Here is a 20,371-nt window from a genome sequence, read left to right as displayed (position 1 = left end):
TTTCAAATTTCTATTTTTATTTACCAACAGTGATGAAACAGATATCCCAAATTATCCATCTCTGAAATTAAAGCACTGAGACACAAAGTCAACCTTTGTAACACTGAAGAATCTTTCTACTGACTCTTTCGTACCTTCCTACCTTCTCATGTCATCACATATTTATTAAGCTCTCAGTTTTTTGAAGACCACAGATTTCATCTGGATTCCTGGATTATCCTAATACCCCATGCTATTATTAGACAACTTTGAGCTGGACTAGAGCCCAAAGGTGTGGTGAAAGTTAAGTCTGTAAACAGACTTAAGAAGGACTGAAATTCCTTTAGGATAATAAAGCTGCAATGAGTTATTAAAAATCCCCATGGTATTTGTTATGTGTGCTTCATCTTTTGAGGAAGATTATTTGGTCTTTCAACATTAGCAGCTATCGTATATCAGACATCACTGATTAAAGCAAGTGCTCTCTTTGAGGAACTTACAGTTGGAAAAGAGATATGGACAAGTAAACAAGGAGAGTCAAAATAGTATGTGCCAAAAAATATAATAAAGATGGGTGGGAAGAGATCAAACTTAAAGCCAAACCCATTTCCATATTAGACAATACCCACTTAGAGCTACCTGGTAGGCCAGAGGAGGAGAACTTCACAGATGTCCAAGGCTGAAAGTCTTTACTAAAGCAGATTGCCTCATTGAGGTGCCCCATTGTAACTGGTGAGTTTGAAACACTGACCTTTTGGTTAGCATTAACCACAGTGCCACTGGGGCTCTTTGTGAGATGAAGCAGGGATTATGAACTAATTGGAAAGGGAGAAAAGTTTTAAGAAAAAATATTATTATTGACCTGAGTTTACGTACCAGATGACAGGGCAGAGAAATCATTGTAGTAGAAAGAAATATAAAAGTAAGAAAGATTATATCTAAGAAAATAATTTTTGGAGTCCCAGAACCTAGATTCGAGTCTCCATTGTGTCATGTAAAGGCAATATTCTTTATAAGTTTTTATTTCCTTCTCAGGAGAAGTAATAAAAGTAGCAGTCTTGAGTTCATAAAAAAGCATGTAAAATGCTTAAGAGGACATTTTACTCATGTAATAGATGATAATATCATTATTATTATCATTGTTATCTTTAGAGCATTTGGCAGTGGATGGCAATGCTAGGAAAACATTCATACCAGATTACATGATAGTAATTCACTTATTTCTTCACTCACTCTTGATTTGTAACCTCACCTCAGAAGTAACCCCTGATTATTTTGAGTTTACTAACTCAATCATTGAGAAGTCATGTTATAGGATCTATAGAACAATGGACAGTGGACTTTATGTTGCTTTTTCATTTTTTTCTAGATGTAGTTTTTGAGAGTTGATTATTTCACATATTTATGCTACACAGACACTGAGAGGTAAAAAGGATAATAGAAGACACAGTTCTTTATTTCAATAATTATATGATCTAATTATAGCTGATGTTAGATGGATCTTGATTGAAAGCAGGAAGTATCAGTTTGTGTTTCATTGATTATGAAGAGGCGTTTGACTGTGTGGATCACAACAAACTGTGGCTGACTCTGAGAAGAATGGGAATCCTAGAACACTTGATCATGCTGATGCAAAACCTATACTTGGACTAGGAGGCAGTCTTAAGAACAGAGCAAGAAAATACTGCATGGTTCAAAATTGGGAAGGGTGTACGCCAGGGATGTGTCTGATATCCATACCGTCTCAATCTGTATGCAAAACAGACCATCCAGGAAGCTGGGCTGTATAAGGAGAAATGTGGCATCAGGATTGAAGGAAGACTTAACAATCTGTGTCATGCAAATGATACAACCTTGCTTGCTAAAACTGAGGAGGACCTGAGGAGCTTGCTGCAGAAGGTCAAGGACTGCAGCCTTCAATATGCACTGAGGCTCAATATCAAGAAAACAAAGATTCTCACCACTGGGCCAATTGGCAGCATCATGATAGATGGTGAAGAGATTGAGATTGTTAGCAGCTTTAGTTCGTTTGGCTCCACAGCCAGGAAATTGAAAGACTTATTGCGTTGGGAAAGTCTGCTATTAGAGCCCTCTCCAAAATTCTGAAGAGCAGTGATGTCACTCTGGAGACTAAGGAGCACCTGATACAGGTCATGGTCTTTGCAATCATTTGTTATGCATCAGTGAGCTGGACAATGACTAGGGATGATAGAAGGAGAATTGATGCCTTTGAGCTGTGGTGTTGGAGAATAGTTTTGAATACACCATGGACTGCTAAGAAAATGAACAGGTTCAACCTAGAGAGGTTTAAACCAGGCTGCTCCTTGGAGGCAAGGATTCTGAAGCTTTGTCCGACATACTTTGGACCATGGTACAAGGAGGGACCAGTCCTTGGAGAGGGACATCATACTTGGGAGGGTGGAGGGACAGTGCAGGAGAGGAAGACCCTCCATGAGATGAATTGACTCAGTGACTGGAGTAATAAGGTAGGTGTGTCAGAGACAGTGAGTTTGGTACTCAATAGAGCAGGGTTTAGGGCTATTGTACATAGGGCCACTATGAGTTGCAGATGACTCAATGGCACATAACAACAACAACAACAACAATGTTTTATGAGGGAGCACTGGTGGCCTAGTGGCAAGAAGCTGTGCTGTAATCTCAAAGGCAAGTGGTTCAAGGCCACCACCTGCTCCACAGAAGGATGGGAAGTCTCCTCCCATCCAATTAACTGTCTCTAGAAACTCTCTGGAGGGTCAGGTGTGGGTTGTTTCCAACTCTACAGCACACAACAACAACGTTTTATTCTAACGCTTGTATGAATTTTATAGTTACCCCAAAATGTCTGTACTTGAATTAATAGAAAGAGGAGAGTCTTGTTAAAATAAAAGGAAGAAGGTACCAGAAAGATGCAATCACTGACTCATTGCCTTTGGGAATGAGAATGATGCTTTAAGGGAAAGACAGGCAATGCCTCAATCTTAGAGACACCGACTTACCTTGAAGCTGTATATGCCTGTGCTTGGATCCTAATTATAGTTGTACTGAATTAATTACTTCTGTAGATGACATTCATCTGTACTTTTTAAATACCCCCCTCAAATAATTCAACGGGAGGCAAGGATGAAAGCCACTGGTCCAACACAGTGATTCAGAGGGGCAAAGTAGGATCCAATTGCACAGGCCTCCAAGTAGGCCACAGTTAGAGTCTGTATTTATTCTAAGTAAACTACTGGCGGATTTAAGTATACAAATGATATAACTTAAACAAGGCTCTACAAGGATTGTAAGACATAGTTTGGAGCCACACCCTTGTCCATAATTTCAATTCACTGAAGATAATGATGATTGAACTTCAACACTGGGGATTTTTTTAACTCCTCAATCATTTTAATCTATAGACAGCATAGAGAGTCACTGAATTAAACAAGTATTTATTATAGGAACAGATATGAAAGCAGATCTAGAATTCTGAACTGTTGATAATTTATGATGTATTAGTTTGGTGAACATGGTCAGTGAGTCTTCACATCCAGAAGGTAGAATCCAGCACAGTGAATTCAAGGCAAAGATTATGATTGAGCATTACTATCTAAAGACGGCAAAGATGGATTGGGTTGCTTGGCTTAGATGCAGCAGTATTAGTGTAGGATAAGGCCATTTAATATTATCCATCTTAAAAAAAGCCAGCAGTGGAAGTCACCAGCTTTATATTTTGTTTTCAATGCAGAACAACTCTATAAGATTGTTTTATCTCTCGTACATTTTTCAACTTTTTAAGACCGTTATTAAGCTTATAAAAATAACCCTCAACTTGCAGTTAAAGTTACTGGAGATTCACATATATCCTAAATATGAAGAATATGTGTGATTAAACTGCAATCTTTTCCTAGATGTGTGACAATTTGATGTTGGGCTGAATGACCGGGTGAAGATGAGGGGTTTCTGGAGGACTGTGGTGACACTAGTACTGAGACTCGTCTCTGTAGACTGACAGGATCTGAAGACAGGAGGATGGTCAGGTCACCTTACAGAGCCTCTTTTGGAGAATGGAAAGTTTAACTCTTTGCGAAACAAATACTTACTGAGAATCTTACTATATATGAAGAGGGAGCTCTGGTGATCTAGTGAGTAAGGAGTTGCACTGTCAACCCAAAAGTAGGCAGTTCAAATTCACCAGCTGCCCCATAGGATGAGCAATGTCACCCCATGTTATTTACAGCTTTTGAAAACCCACTGCAGAGTCAGCAGCTCTCATTCAATGGCAATGAAAGAGATAAAAGTTATGTATAAAGCAAAAAAAAAAAAGTTATGTATAAAGCAGAGACAAAGAAAGTGAGTGATAATAGCAATGGGCATAGAAATCTGATACCTGAACTTATTCTAAGGTTATAAGAGCCTATTGAAAATGTTATTATTGACTTACATCATTAGTACTTAGGATACGATGTTAATGATACTTTTCAGTATTTCAAAGTACTGAAAATTCATTTATTTGAAAACATCCTTTCAGCTTGACTTTCAGAGGAAGAATGGCTGTTCATCTTTCAGATGCTGAATTAATGCATTTTTAGTACACAAAACTTTGTCTAAAATGAGTTTTAGTGCACAAAACACCAACATGCTCTGACAGCCTAGTGGCAAGAAGCTACACTGCAATCTCGAATCTACTAGCTGCTCTGCAGAAGGATGGGCAATCTCCTTCCTTGCAATTTCCTGCCTCTGAAAACCACTGAATGGTCCGCTATGAGTCAGTTTGACTCAGTAGTACACAACAACAACAGTATTACTTAAAAGTAATACTTTAAAAAAGTAAAAGTATTACTTAAAAGCCAACATTAAATATCCATAGCCTTGAATCCAGTTATAAGACAACATCTTTATGCAATTCATTAAAGGTTGTAAGAAAGCATTCCTTTACCTTCACGTAGTTGTACTCTAAGAGAACAAACTGTCCATCAGGAGACACTGAGTAATCATGTGTAGAATATCCAAATTGATCCTGTCAATCAAAGAGGGAAAGAAAGAACAACTGAAAACTCAACTGATACCTTTAAGAACTTACTGTGTGGAGGGTTCTGTTCCAGACACGTGATTCATGTCTTGGAAATGCTTAGTCTACAGGAGTCCCAGTCACTCACACAAATCACCATGATGCCATGCTGATGTTGGTCAGTGTTGGTGATCCAGAGGGAAGGACAGATTCTAATTGAGGAATGACAGCCATGAGGATGAGAGCTGGTGATAGAGAGGACTTTCTTAAGAGGAAAAGGCACTAGCAAAAACCACAGGAAAAGACATGCTTGTTCAGAGAATGGTTGAGGGTTATGTGCTACCTGCATATAAGGTGTGTTGGATGAAATGGAAGGTAAATGGACAAAAAAAAAAAGGAACAATAGCTAAGACATAGATAGGAGTAGAGAGATTAATTCTTTTTTTTGTGCATGGAAGTGAAAGAATGTGTTCTATCTGATGGCGATGCTACAGTGACACAGTAGCTGAATTGAGCAGAGGAGTTACCATTTGCCCTGGGCTTATTCAGTGCAGTGATCCTGATGTACAGAAGTGAGATAGAGACACAGGGGAGAGCACTGACTACTCTAAGATTAGACAAGACTTTGGAGAAGGACTATGCAGCGAAAATGGAATGCAGAGATGCCTGGCATGGCAGAGATGGACTACCTGGGACTGTCAGGTAGCTACACATAGGAGCTGACAGAGAGGGAGTGAAAAATGGTCTGAGCATTCTAGCTTGACTGTCTTGGAGAAGAATACTGTTTATCAAGACTGGGGACTCAGGAAGAGTAATAAGGTGCTTTGGGCTTGTCAGGAAAGGAAAGGAGACCACGAGTTTAGCTAGGGATACTGAGTATAACTAACTGAAGGCTATCCACATGCAAGCAGCTATCGGAAATGGAGGTTTAGATGTAGGGAGGAGGACGGTCGTGTTAAAAGTGCATATATGGAATCAAAGGCATAAAAGCAAATGTTGTGGGAATGAGTGAAAGCCAGTGAATGAAAGCATGCAAAGCGAAAAGAAAAAAAGTGAGTTAGGGAGGACTGAGCCCTGAGCAGCACTTACATTTAAGAGTATGAACAGAGAAGGACTTATTGAAGAGGATGGAAGAGCAGCCAAAGCAGGGAACATTTCAAGGAGAGAAAGATCCTCTGTGCCATATGCTAAAGAGAGAGTCCAACAAGATGAGTCCTCATGATTTGAAAAGGTTATGAGAAAAATTCCCAGTATTTCCCCAAAGCATGAATTAATTATGTGATGAGACATACAAATGTACTGTTCTCCAAGAAAACGGAGCTGTTTCCATATTCTGCATTGAAGAGCAGTATATTATTATCTTGTTTGTAGAGGTACTCATGATCTAAAGAAAGAAAAGGGCCAGGTCAATATTGTGAGTTGCATTTAAGTATCTCCTAAAAGTAAATTATATGCTATAAAAAAATTAGATGTAAGTTCTCAGAAATATCAAATAAACACTTCTAAAATTAAAAAAACCACCAACCAAAACATTAGTGATAGATGAGTATTACACTGATGTACATTCATTTCTCCTTCATTGCTATGGTTTTAATTCACATTTAAGGTTTTATTTACTTATAAAAGAAATAGGAGCCTAGTTGGCATATAGTTCAGTGCTCAATTACTAACGAAACAATTGATAGCTGGTATCTCTACCTCAAAGAAGTTTCAAATCTGTCACACAGAGTTGTTGAGTGAAACTAGCAACATAAAAGACTAAGATTTCTTTCTGACTTCTCTCACTTGTTCTTTTTTTTCACATTTTTAAAAATGTTATACTGGTTTGCATACAAAATTCATATGCACTGTGTTTTATTCATGCATGTTGCATTTCATCCATTCCTGCATTCACACTGTGTTTCATATAATCATTCCCATACATTGTGTTTTATAAGGTTCTTAAACAGAGATAATCTCCCATGAGCTCTTAAAGAATGAGTAATATATCTTCTGATACCATACAAATTCCCATAATTAAACTAGAGTGAACACAATCATAAAGATCTGCACCACCCCCCAATTACCTGAAATCCACCGTAGGGAGTAGTATTTCATTCTAAAAGTATTTTTTAAATAATCAGTTAAAGTATAAGTTCTGCGACTGTCAGCATCTGCAAGTTGAAAAAAAAAAACACACACAACACAACACTAGAAACGAAATGTTCAGTAAATTTCAGACAAAATAAACAAATAGATTTCTACAGCACTTACTGATCACAGAATGCAAGGCATATACCTTGAAAGATTTCAGACTAAACATATGGAGGGGGAAAATACATTTAACTGGTAAAATATAATCATGTGTGTTTTATACCATCGTGTTAGTGATATATTAAAACCAGTTCCAATTTTGATCAAAGATTCTATAGAAATATAGTAATCAAAAGGTTGAAAATACAGAATAGACTTTCAAATTCCCAAGGATTCCAGACTTTCTGAAACCTTATGAGAAGAACAACAAAAACAGCATTGCACAGGGTAAAATAGCCTATACGGATTTGAAAGCTGTAAATTCTTAAAGAAGCAAATTGCTACACCTCACTTCCTGCATTGTGACTAGAGGGCTAGAACCCTTACCTCTCAGAAGTACTGAACCACTGAGCCCCAGGACTCCTTATAAAGTGAGTACTACTTGGTACATTTTGGAGAAATGGCCTATCTCACTCTCTGGGATTCATTTTTTCCTAATCAAGCTGCCGTTACTTTTATTGTAAGGAAAAAAAATAGAGTGCTACTTGAAAAATATCATTGAGATTATATATAAATCTCCTACTACTAAGAATTTTAAATCTAGTAAAGACATAAAACACATCCCAAAATTTAAGTTGAAGAATAAATGGTATACACACCCACAATCCTAATATCTGATGACAAAATAATGTACATGCTTTCATCAAACTCATTCCATCTATGTACTAAGCAAATAATCCAAGAAACCTGACTATAAAAAAACAGCATTAGGATTAAAGAAAGCAATAAAAAAAGAGATGACATGAAGCACACACTTAATTACTTACATCTCAACATGAAGAAACCAAAAATATTCACAACTGGACCAGTAAATAACACAATAAAGAGGGAAAAGGTTGAATTGTGAAGGGTTTTGTTTTATTTAGATCGACAATCAACACCAGAGGAAGCAGTAGTCAAAAACTCTAATAACGTATTGCACTGGGAAAATCTGCTGCTTTAATGTGTTCGAAAGAAATCATTTTGAGAACTAACCTGAATGCTCCTTAGAATGAGGATAATGAGTCTTGTGTTACTTAAAAAAAAAAAGAAAAAAGAAAGCAATAGGAAGCCCCTCAATGAGATAGATGGTTCCAGTGGCTTCAGCAATGGGCTCAAACATAGAAACAGCAACAGTTTTAAAGATGGTTCAGAAATGGACAACAATTCATTTGTTTGTGCTTTGGGTCTCTATGAATTGGAATCTATTTGACAAGAGACCCACAGAGAGAGACAAACAACAGTTACATATATAAATGAGTCCTAGTGGCTCTATAAGTTATTCTTGGGCTGCTAACCTAAAGGCTGGGAGTTTGAACTGGCTAGTATTTCCATAGAAAAGGTGACGCAGAATCTGTCCATTAAACTTCAGAAACTGATGTAACCGGTTCAAATCAATTCTACAGCAGTAGCTCTGGTTTGGGGGATGTATCACGCTGCTAGCTCAATGAATGCATTTCTCTGGTGAGAGCAGCTCTGCCAGAGAAAGACGGACAATCCTTTGCCATGTATTTTACATCCTCAGAACTCAGTGGAGGGTCAAGTATGAGTCACTTCAAAATCGGAGTCATGTGGTTTGAGGCCACCATCTGTTCCATGGGGGAAGGATGGGCAATCTCCTCCTGTGAGATTTACTGCCTCTGAAAACCTGCTGGACAATCAGCCATGCATTGGGGTCGGTTCTGACTCTATGGTACACAACAACAACAACAACTCTGTGTCTGTGTGTGTGTGTGTGGTCTGTCATGTGTTACAGTGCTAACACAAAGGGCTTGCATCTCCAGAGGTTCAAATCTACCACCAAAGAGATGTGTGATCTACTTACATAATGATTATAATCAATCTTGGAAAGCCTATGGGGTGATTATACTCTGCCCTCTATGATTGTTATTAGTCAAGATCAATCTAATAGCAACTCATACTGTTGTCAAGCCAGCTAATAGCTGACCATTCCTTGGGTTTCTCAGGTTGTAAATCACATAAGTGGAGTTTACTTATCTTTTTGCTGTGGATCAGCTGATGAATATGACTCAACTCCCTACAGACGACGCCACCAGAGCTCCCTCTTGATAGCAAAGAATTATCTCTGTCCTTTCTCTAGTCTCAGTTTGTATGCTGAGTGAATTATTTAGTACTACAGAAGAATATGACAACAGGATGGGAGGAAGACTCATCAACAACCTATGTTATGAAGGTGACACAACCTTGCTTGCTGTAAGTGAAGAGATTTGAAGTACTTGTTGCATATCAAAGACTACAGCCTTCACTGTGCATTGCATTTCAACAGTAAGAAAAAAAATAATTCTCACCACTGGACCAGTAGACATGATGATAAATGGAGAAAAAATTAAAAAGTTGTTAAGGATATCCTTTTATTATAATCCACAACCAGTATCTGTGATAATAGAAGTCAAGAAATAAAAAAAAATGTGTTGCATTGGGAAAATAAGCTGTCAGAAATCTCCCTAAAGTTCTAATAAGCAAGGACATCAGTTTAAAGACTAAGGTGAACCCAATACAAGCCATACCATTTTCAATTGCTTCCTATTTATCTGAAAGATGGACAATGAATAAGGATGATGTAAGAAGAACTGATGCCTTAGAATTGTGATACTGGTGAGGAGTGTTGATTATACCATGGTTTGCTAAAAGAATAAACAAGTCTGTCTTGGAAGAAATGCAACCAGTGTATTCCTTAGAGGCAAGGATAATAAAATAGTCACACATACATTTGGCATGTTGTCAAGAGGGATTAGTCCTTGGAAAATTATGCCATTCTGGGAAAGGTAGAGGGTCAGAGAGAGAGAAAATATATCTAAATCTAAATCTACACATGTTGTTTTTATTGTTAAGTGCCATCGAGTCATAGACGACTCTTAGTGACCCTATGAATGAAAGACCTAAACATTTGTATAACTTTCATAGTTTCTCCACCTTCATAAATTTTCTAGAGGCATGCTATTTTGGAAGTAGATGCCACTCCTGCTTCCAAGCTTGTTTTAATCAGGGAGCTCCACCAAACATTGTCCACCATGAGTAACCATTATCACACTTGACACATCAGTGTCGCCGTGTTCAGCATCACAGCAATCACAAGTAAAATGAGACCTGAGTGCGGGAGGGTAAGAAAACGCGCGCACACACACACACACACGTGTGTATGTGTGTGTGCTTGTGTATGTGGAGGGACAGCTCAAGAGATAAAGACCCTAGATAAGATGGATTGATTCAGTGACTGAGGTAATGGGGGTAGGTGTATTGGAGACAGTAAGATTGGCATAGGATGGAGCAGGGTTTAGGGCTGTTGTACATAGGGTCATTATGAATCTTAGGTGACTCGATGGCACTTAACAACAACATGGATAGATTAGATAGATAGATAGATAGATAGATAGATAGATAGATAGATAGATAGATAGATAGATGGATGATAGAGCATGCAAAATATCAACATCTATCACTGACTCTTGCTTTTGTAAGAAGGGAACTAAGTGCCTGCAATAAGCACATAGACACAGTATTATGTCATTTAGATTCTGTCTCAGTAAATTTTTTCAGGATAGCTCACTAACAGCAGAACATTGAAACCTACTTCTCTGTGGTGTTTCAGTAGCCACAGTGCTGTACTTCTTTCTGGGTCAGAATGTGTGTCTTGCTGAGAATTCATAACTCTACTAACTTCTTCAGACATTGCTGGGTCTATTGTTTTCCCAGATGAGTTATCTTTGCCATGTACAGTGGACTCCCTTCTTCTCATGATGGACTTTGTGTAAATTTGACTAAAGAATTAATGCCTATGAACTGTGGTGTTAGTGAAGGATATTATTACAATAGGAACCGGCAAAAGAACAGAGAGATCTGTCTGGGAAAAGTGTAGCCAGGCTGCTCCCTGGAGATGAGTATGGTGACACTTCATCTCACACACATTGGGCATGTTTTCAGGAGGGACAAGTCCTCGGAAAAGGATGTCATGCTTGTAACATGAGAAAGTCAGCAAAGGAAAAGAAAATGCTCAAAGAGGTAGGTTGACACAGCGATTGCAAAAATGGAGATTGTGGGAATAATGTCGAATCAGATTTTCTTATCTGGTGTGCATAAGGTCACTGAGAGTTGGAAACAACTTGAGAGAACCTAATAACACCACCTGATGGTCCAGACACCTAAGTTGATGTCACATTCTTGCTCCGATCCCTTACATCCTTGGTAAGGCCCACTCCTACCATGTCTTGAGTCAGGCTTATTTAGCTTCCTCATAATGACCTGCAATCCTATTTCTTTCTATGCACTGGCCACCCAGTCCAAGAGCAGCCTGCTAAATTGCAGTAAAGTGTAACAAATGTTTCTTGTTTTCTTGCTTTGCTATTTGATAAGCAGGGCACATTGGAAGACACTTTTAAAACATCTAGATAAGCGAGTTTTGTGACATGTGAGTGCCAAGTCCAGGTTTTGACCTTTAGCAAGTCTGTACTTTGCTGCCAAGTTACATCCTCTTCTGTCAAACTCTTATAGGACACGCTCGCATTTCTTCTTCCTTGTGTAATTGCTCACTGACAGGGCACTGCTGCGGCAACAGATGAAGGTCTTTGGCTGCTCGTCGGTTCTCCTGGTGCGGCCTGGGACATATCGTTCATTTGACTTATCAGTTCAAAGCAGTGCGCTAGCCAAGTAAAGCAGCTAATCATATGTTACTCATCAGCTTATACAGAAACTCTCATGTTTAAGCCTTCTTTAATTTGATTTTTAAAACCACAATAAAAGTTAATGGCCTTATATATTATTTCTTTGGTGAGAGGCACTGTTAGCCCAGACAATCTGAAAATAATATTCTTCTAGTAAAAAATAGAAAATGTTTTACAATTTGAGCTGAAAATAGTTGCATCAAATAATAAATTATCGTCAAAGTCTTTAGGGTATTTTAATGATTCTTGCTGGAGAATCATTTCTGGATAATAGGAATTCCAGAATATTAAGATCCAAATAAGAGTAATGTTGTTGTTGTTGTCCATATAGTTGACCCTCCAGTAAGTTTTCAGAGGCAGTCAATTGTACAGGAGGAGATTGCCCATCCTTCTCCCACAGAGCAGAGGGTGGCCTTGAACCTCATGCCTTTGAGATTTCAATGCAGCTTTTTGCCACATACTTTGGCCAAGTGTTGCTCTATAACTACAGATATTTTGAATTTTTTTCTTTTTCATTCATAATAAAATTTCTTGGGCTATATTAAATTCTAATATATCACGTTGTCCTTTCAGGAAAATAAATTACTTTTGAAATGCAGCTTAAAACCAAACATGGTTTTTACTTCTCATAAACTCATAACAGTTTTACACACAGAACAGAGATGTAGTTATAAAGTACTGCTAACAATAAGCCCAGACGTTTGGACTCACCAGGTGGTCTGTGGGATAGAGACATGGCAGTCTGTTTCTGTAAAGATTTAGAGTTTTGGAAGCCCTGTGGGGAAGTTCCGGTTTGTTCCGTGAGATCATATGACTCAGAACTGACTCAAAAGCAATGGATTTAGTTAGTATTTGGATTATAAAGTTTCTGTGTTCCATATAGCAATCAAGAATTTTTTTTCTACTGATGCTTGTATTTATTATTTGTGTAAAGGAATAAAAGTATTATTTCAGAATTTATTCTAATAAAACAGCAGACTTGATAAGAAGTAGAGGCAGAAAAATCAAGGATACAGATGAAGAAATTAAAGAAATAGCATAAACAGGCCTTTAGTCATCTATATGGTACTCTGGTAAGATTATCCCTAAAGATAATCTGTAAGATTATCAACTACTAGTTGATTTTGACTCAATGGCAACAAATTTAGATAGCTCTGTATTCTATAAATAGTAGGTAAATAAGACCTGATACTGGATGTTCCAGCCTCATATTAAAAACACTGTTGCTGTTGAGTCAAAACTGATCCATAGCTGACCTTTCAGCAAGTTTTCAAAGGCTGTAAATCTCATAGGAGGAGACTCTTTATCTCTTATCCATGGAACAGCTAGTGAATTTGAACCGCCTACCTTTGGGTTGGGAGAACAACTCTCTATCCACTGTGCCACCAAAGTTCCATTTAACAATATAAGAATTTAAATGAGAATTAAAGCAACATTAAAAATTCCCATCAGTAATACTTTCGTTTGGAAGCAGGAGTGGCATCCACTTCCATATACAGCTTGCCTCAGGAAACCCTACGAACACGGAGAAAGGATGAAAGCCACGCAACTGTTGAAGACTTTTGTTCATAAGGTCACTATGAGTCGCCTACGACTCGATGTCACTTAACAACAGAGAGAGAGAGAGACCAATTGGCCTATTGGACTGAACGTGATGCTACCAAGCCACAGGTGGGTGACTCTGATCTGTGGCCCTAAGGCCTGTCTTTAATTGTTTTGGTGAAACATTTTTCTAGGCCGTATAGCCCTGGTGTGTCCACTTGCCATACAGAGGTAACTTGTGGTCGCTGTGAATCTGAACACTGTGACACTGGCGTGTCAAATGCGATAATGGTTACCCATGGTCGACAGTGTTTGGTGGTGCTTCCCGGCTAAAATAAGCTTGGAAGCAGGAGTGGAATCTACTTACATAAACAGCTTGCCTCGGGAAACCCTATGAACATGGAGAAAGGATGAAAGTCACGCAACTGTCAAGGACTTTTCATTCATAGGGTCGCTATGAGTCATGTATGACTTGATTGGACTTAACAACAATAACAACAATGATACTTTCTTAGGGAGCTTTGGCGGCCTATTGGTAAGAAGCTGTGCTGCAATCCCAAAGGCACACAGTTCAAATCCACCAGCTTCTCCATGGGAGAAGGATGGGCAATCTCCTCCCATGCAATTAACTGCCTCTGAAAACCCACTAGAGGGTTAGCTCTGGGTCAGTTCCAACACGATGGCCACAACACCACCAGTACTTTCGTACATGAGCTCTAGTATTCACTTTATTGATGACGCTCCAAGAGTATAGTTTTCAGTATGGATTGTACCTCAGCATAAAGAAGATTGAACCAGTAAACAGTATGATGCATTAAGGAAATGGTGGGATTGTCAAAGTTTTCATTTTATTTGGATCCAGAATCTGCATCCATAGAAGCAGCAGTCAAGAAATCAAATGGCATATTGCAATAGACAAATCTGCTGCCAAGGACCTCACTGTGCTAAAGAGCAAGGAAGTCACTTTGACGACTAAGGTGCACCTACCTAAAAGAATGAGGTTTTCAATAGCTTTATATGCATGAGAAATCCAGATTATCAATAAGGAAGATGGAAGAATCAATGCTTTTGATTAAGGTGTTGGCAAAGAATATTGAATACACTAAATATAGACTGACAAAAACCCAAACTGTTTCAGAAGAAGAGCCAAAGGCAAGGATGGTAAAACATACCATGATATCAGATGAGGTCGGTCCTTGACAAAAGACATCATATTTGGAAATGTAGTGTATTGATCAAAGATAGGACGACTCTAAACAAGATGGATTGACACAGTGGTTGCAGCAATGGGTTTTAAGAACAGCAGAGGTGGTTCTTCACAATCGGGTACTAGATTGGGCATGGCTTTGCTCTGCTGTACATGAGGTCACTATGAGTTGCAGCTTGATAGCACCTAACAGTGACAACAGATTTTAGGGGCTAAAGAGCCTCAGGAGATGTGAAATGATACACTGAGATCCTGATTATATAACCAAGAGAAACATTCACTAAGCATCTGTGCATATGCACCTAGAATTTAAGAATGTTTCATATGTGTGGATATGAAATGGAATTATCAGGTACTAGGTGGTATTTCTACTCATGGAAGTGGATGAGATTACCTTGTGTAAAGACAGAAGAGATCTTAGAACGGAGACCTGGAGTAAGCCAAGGTGGGATGTTAGAAACTTGAGGAAGGGATAGTAAGAAACCTGAGAAGGGGTATACAAGATGATAGAAAAATTGGAAAGAATGACAACTCAGAGGAGATAAACAGAAGATTAAAGGATGTCTTAGTGCCAGGCAGAATTAAGACAGGGCTTGCGAGACACAGAGTGATCACTAAATCCTGGATTTAGCAGCAAGCACACAAGTGAAGGATCTTTACCAGAATGGAGCAGTTTGGGTGGTATGGTAGGGATAAAGCCTTATTCCTGTGGGTTTAATAGAATGGACAGAGGAATTGTAGAAATAATATAAAAACTCTTTAAGAAGTTTTGCAATAACAAGAGCAGAAAACCAAGTTTTACTTGGGTAAAGTTGTGAAATCAAGAGTGCTTAATTGCCTTTTTTTTTTGTGAGAAGTTTCAGCCTTCTTATGGTATGATAAAAACTCAAACTTGTTGCTGTCGAGTTGGAACCAACTCACAGCTGACCCTCTAGACAGTTTTCAGAGGTTGTAAATGGCACTGAAGAAGACTGCCTATCTTTATCCAGGGTGGATTTGAACTATCAGAGACGTGCCACTTTTGGATTAGTGCGGTATCTCTCCTACAGATTATGCTGCCAGAGCTCCCTTCTGTTATAATAGACAAGGGTGAACTAATGACATGACAAGAAAAAAGGAAGAGTTGAAGTGATGTCATGGAGTAAGCAAAGGGAGACGGCTTTCCGTGTATAAACGAAGGGGCTGGTCTTAGACGCGAGAATGTTTCTATCATCCTGGGAAGGGGCAGATGGAAGTGCATGCGCAGATGAGCTGGTGACATTTGAGGTAATCCTCTCTTAGTGGCACTCGTTTTCTCATTAAAATAGGAAGTAAGGCTATAAGTTAAGGATAAGCATGGTGAGAAGACGTTAGACATTTGAGGAGAGGAGGTGTACGAGGAAAGCATTGAAAGTAAGGGAGTGGGCAAATGTGGATGACTGCCAGACAGAACTAAGGAGTCACTTGATACTGGGTTCTGGATTTTCTCTTCAGTGTAGTCAAATCTTTCTCAAATGCGTGAAATTGTTTTCATGCAGACAGCTTTATATATATTTATATATATATATATATTTATCATTATATAAATAACTTTATATATCTTAACAACAGAGATGATTCATCAGTGAGAATACTTTTATCCATCTCAAAGAAATTACAGCTTCTAGACATTGTGAGGCCATTTTGTTTATTTCTTTATTTTGTTTTTTATGGCCATTAAATATTTTAAATCCTGTTTTCTTGAATTAATTTTTGCAGATTACATTCTGCCATGAGTAGTTTTAGCTTTTAACCATCTCGCCTATTTAAAAAAATTTATAAAATAAGGTAGTTTACATGAATTTTATGAGCAAATTAATAGCAATTTCCCTCAGATGTTTCAGACTTGCTCTATTGTCTCATATTTATACTTGCATGTTGAGAATTCACATATTCCTCCTCTTGATCATTTTAATTAGCAAAGAGGAAATAAGTGCTGGGGATCAAAAAGATGGCATCAAAACAACATGCTTTATAATAAACTGAGGCTGTTAGGAAAGAAAAGAAGAAGAAAGGAAAAAGACATCATCAGAGTTTTTGGATGTTGGAGCTGACTTGATGTTTATCTTTCCAATATAACTGAAAGAAAGCTAAGTAACTACAGTGACCTAGTAGAGAGTTACACTACCAACCCAAAGGCAGTGTGTTCAAATCCACCAGTTGCTAAGATGGGCAACCTTCTCCAATGCAATTTTTAAACTCTAAAAACCCAGTTCCTACTCAATGGCAATGAGTGTGAGGTACACACACACACATGCACATACACACATTGTTGAAGATCAGCAATCAGGAGATGTATTGCACTGAGAAAGTCTGCAGTCAGGGATATCTCCAAATTATTGAGGAGTGATGATGTCACTTTGAGGACTAAGGTTCATCTGACTCAGGCCATGGTCTTTTCAGTCACTTGCTATGCATCTGAGAGCTGGGCAATTAATAAGGGTGACAGAAGAAAAATTGATACCTTTGAGTTGTGTTGAAGAAGAGTACTGAATTTGCTATGGACTGCCAAAAAGAACAAGCTGATATGTCTTGGGGAAAGTGCAGCTAGAGTACTGCTTAGAGGCAAAGATGAGAAAGTTATTGTCTCATACAGTTTGGGCATGTTGTTAGGAGAGGCTATTCCTTTGAGAGGGCCATCATGCTTGGGAAGGTGGGGGATCAGCAAAAGAGAGAAAGACCCTTAACCAGATCGATTGACACAGTGACTGCCAAGTATGTCAAAAGTTGTAAGGGTGAAAGGGTATGACAAATATGACAGGGTTGGGTTGCAGAGTGGAGTGTATTTGGGGTCGGGATGGGGGTGTGTGGGGGGATTGTATACCAATGAAGGCGTTTTGCTTTTCAAGGAGAGAGGAGGGGAGTGGGTGGCGAGAAAAGTGCAACAATGAAAGAATGGAATTCCAAAATCTCTGTAGATGTTCACTGAAATTAATAAAAAAACGAAAAAATATGACAGGGTTAATAACTGTTGTTCGTATGGCTTCTATGGGTTGTACTTGACTAGACAGAACCTAACAACAACACTGTGTACACACACACACACACACACACACACACACACACACACATTTATGACATGCCTTCACAGACCCTTCCATTACCTTACAGAATTCTACTTAGGAGGTGTTGTTTACCCTTCCTCTTCCATGTGCTAAAAAAGGTTCCTTATTCCTAGATGGGTAAGGCAATTCCAGTCATGCTTATTCCAGCCCTCGTGTTGATGATTAACTCAGAAATGAGCAAGTGGCACAAATCTAACCATTATGACAATTAGGGTATTCTGCCAGTGGGGAGCAACTTGAAACTTCTGGAAATGAATTTTCTTTTTTATATACAAGTTCTTGAATGAAGAACCACATCTACCTCACTAAACAACGAGGTAAGCAAATAACTTATAGAGCTGCAGACCGCCATTCTCAAACATGAGAGGCCAGGCTCAGGAACAAGTCAACAGGCTGAGGATGGCAGTGGTGAAAGATGGGGAGAATACAATGTTGTTGGGCCACTACTTAACCAACTCTAAAACTACTTGACTTCTGGACTCTAAATTACAGAAAACAGTACCAGGTGATGTGGGTAGTACTTAGATACTGCCTGAAAGTCAGGTAGGTAGTTCAAGTACATGGCTGGAAAACCAGACACTCGGATCTTTATGAAAAGCAGTTCCCTCTGACACACACAGTCATTATGAATTTAAAAATTTATTAAATGGCAACTTTTTCCCTTTCCTTTTACTACTTTTGATCAGAACAACATTCTGTTACCTACAGCCAGAAGCACTATATTTGATAAAATTCTCATGTAAAATAAAGAAGACTAGAAAATTTTCTTATACATACACACATAAAGAGAGATATATAGCCTACTTGTAAGAAGGTGTGCTGTCACATCAAAGGCACATGGTTCAAATTCTCCAGGTGCTCCACAAGAGAAAGTGGGCAATCTATTCCCACGTGATTACTGCCTCTGAAAACTTGCGACTCCATAGTACCTAGCAAGAACAATACGTAATGTCCAAGGATAGCTCGGGTGTGTGTGTGTGTGTGTGTGTGTGTGTGTGTGTGTTTAATTTCAAGTATAAACTTTTTTTTTTTTAAATTTCAAGTATAAACTTTTAGGACTGAATATAGAGGTGAACTGCATGCCTGGGGAATGAAGAACTGAGAGAACTGTATTTAGGCCCATTAATTATTAATCCTTTACAGTGGTTGTTTTCTATGCAGATTTCCCTGGGCAGCATTTGTCATTTTCTCTTTAGCAAATCTATAGCACTTTGATCATTTACTAGGACACTTAGACTTTTGCTTGTAATTAATACGCATCCTTCCTTATTTGAAGATAAGAACAGTTATCTAACATTTTTATAACCTTATATCCAACTTCCCCTTGGAGATAGAAAATGTCCAGAAAGTATTTGCTGAATTAGTGACTTACCAAGTGCTGAGTGTGTATGAGCTCAAGGAACTTCCTTGGAAAGGGAGAGGCCAACCCGTAGGAGCATGAGGGAGGAAATTAAACCAGAAGAAGTACCTCACAATAGCTTTTGTGGGAAGAAATAGCCACAAGGGAGAAAGAGAAAAATCTTACTATCCGCTGTTCAAGGCGTTTGTCTGCTTTCCTACTTGTACTTTTCCGTTTCCATACAGTGTTTAAAATCCAATACATCCCACATTTTCCACTTATTTTCACCTCTTATGCTAAATACTCTTGTCCCAGGTGGTATTATCTCTCACCTGGTCAAGCTATTAACCTCTCTCCACAGAAATATTCTCCACATACAAATCAGAGAAATGTTATCACAATGCAAGTAAGATCATGCCACACTCATACTTAAACTCTCCAGTGGTTTAACATCATACTTGGAGAAAGATATTCATTCTATGTCTCTCAGTACCCTCTATCACATTTTAATTTTGCCATGGCATTTCTTACCATGTGACATCATTTATGTACTTGTTTCCTGTCTGCTCCATGCTCCATGGAATGTAAGAGAGAGCAAGACCCTCATGTAAATCAGATAGAGCCATATCCCTTGTACCAACAGAAATACTCTTGTTACCAGTATGCACTGGGCCAATTGACAGCATTATGACTGATGGTGAAGAGATTGAGATTGCTAACAGCTTTAGTTTACTTGGCTTCACAATCAACACTCTTGGTGACAGCAGCCAGGATATCAAAAGACAAATTGCATTGGGAAAGGTGGCTGTCAGGGGCCTCTCCAGAGTACTGAAGAGCAATGATGTCAGTCTGGAGACTAAGGTGTGCCTGATTCACGCAGCAAAGGACTTACAACTGACCCTCCACTGGTTTTCTGAAGTTGTAAATTGCACATCACGATTTTGTCCATCTTTCTCCCAGGAAGCCACTGGTGAATTCCAGCCACAAGAGAAGATTGGCCTTTGAGTTTGCACCTTAACTCCCTATGGATTACACCACCAAAACACGCTCAATGCTCTCTTTCTCTCTCATTGCCCAATCGACTCATAGCTGGTCTTCCATTAGGGTGCTGAGGCTGTAAATTGTGCTGCAGGAGATCTGCTCATCTTTCTAGTAGATTCAAATCTTGAGACAGTTATTACCTTTGGGTTAGTAGCTCAATACGCTAGAGATTGTAACACCAGAGTACTAGAGAAACTTAATACTAGAGGAGATTTAAATCTAACCCTAAAAGTTTCCTGC

At 38.7% G+C, this 20,371-nt stretch overlaps 1 protein-coding gene across 1 annotated transcript in view; it reads right to left on the bottom strand.

Moving 5' to 3' along the window:
* DPP4 (dipeptidyl-peptidase 4) overlaps positions 1-20,371 on the bottom strand; it is a 118,285-nt gene that overhangs the window by 83,491 nt on the left and 14,423 nt on the right. Inside the window, exons 3-5 of the mRNA XM_006879485.1 lie at positions 7,036-7,122; positions 6,262-6,353; positions 4,898-4,978 (exon numbers count right to left, since the gene is read on the bottom strand). Coding sequence (XP_006879547.1) covers positions 4,898-4,978; positions 6,262-6,353; positions 7,036-7,122 — 260 coding nt within the window. The remainder of the gene's footprint in view (positions 1-4,897; positions 4,979-6,261; positions 6,354-7,035; positions 7,123-20,371) is intronic.

Source organism: Elephantulus edwardii, unplaced genomic scaffold (assembly GCF_000299155.1).
Source record: "Elephantulus edwardii isolate Elephantulus edwardi_28Jun2011 unplaced genomic scaffold, EleEdw1.0 scaffold00003, whole genome shotgun sequence".
In the NCBI taxonomy this organism is placed as follows: Eukaryota; Metazoa; Chordata; class Mammalia; order Macroscelidea; family Macroscelididae; genus Elephantulus; species Elephantulus edwardii.
This window is presented reverse-complemented; position numbering and strand designations above follow the sequence as displayed.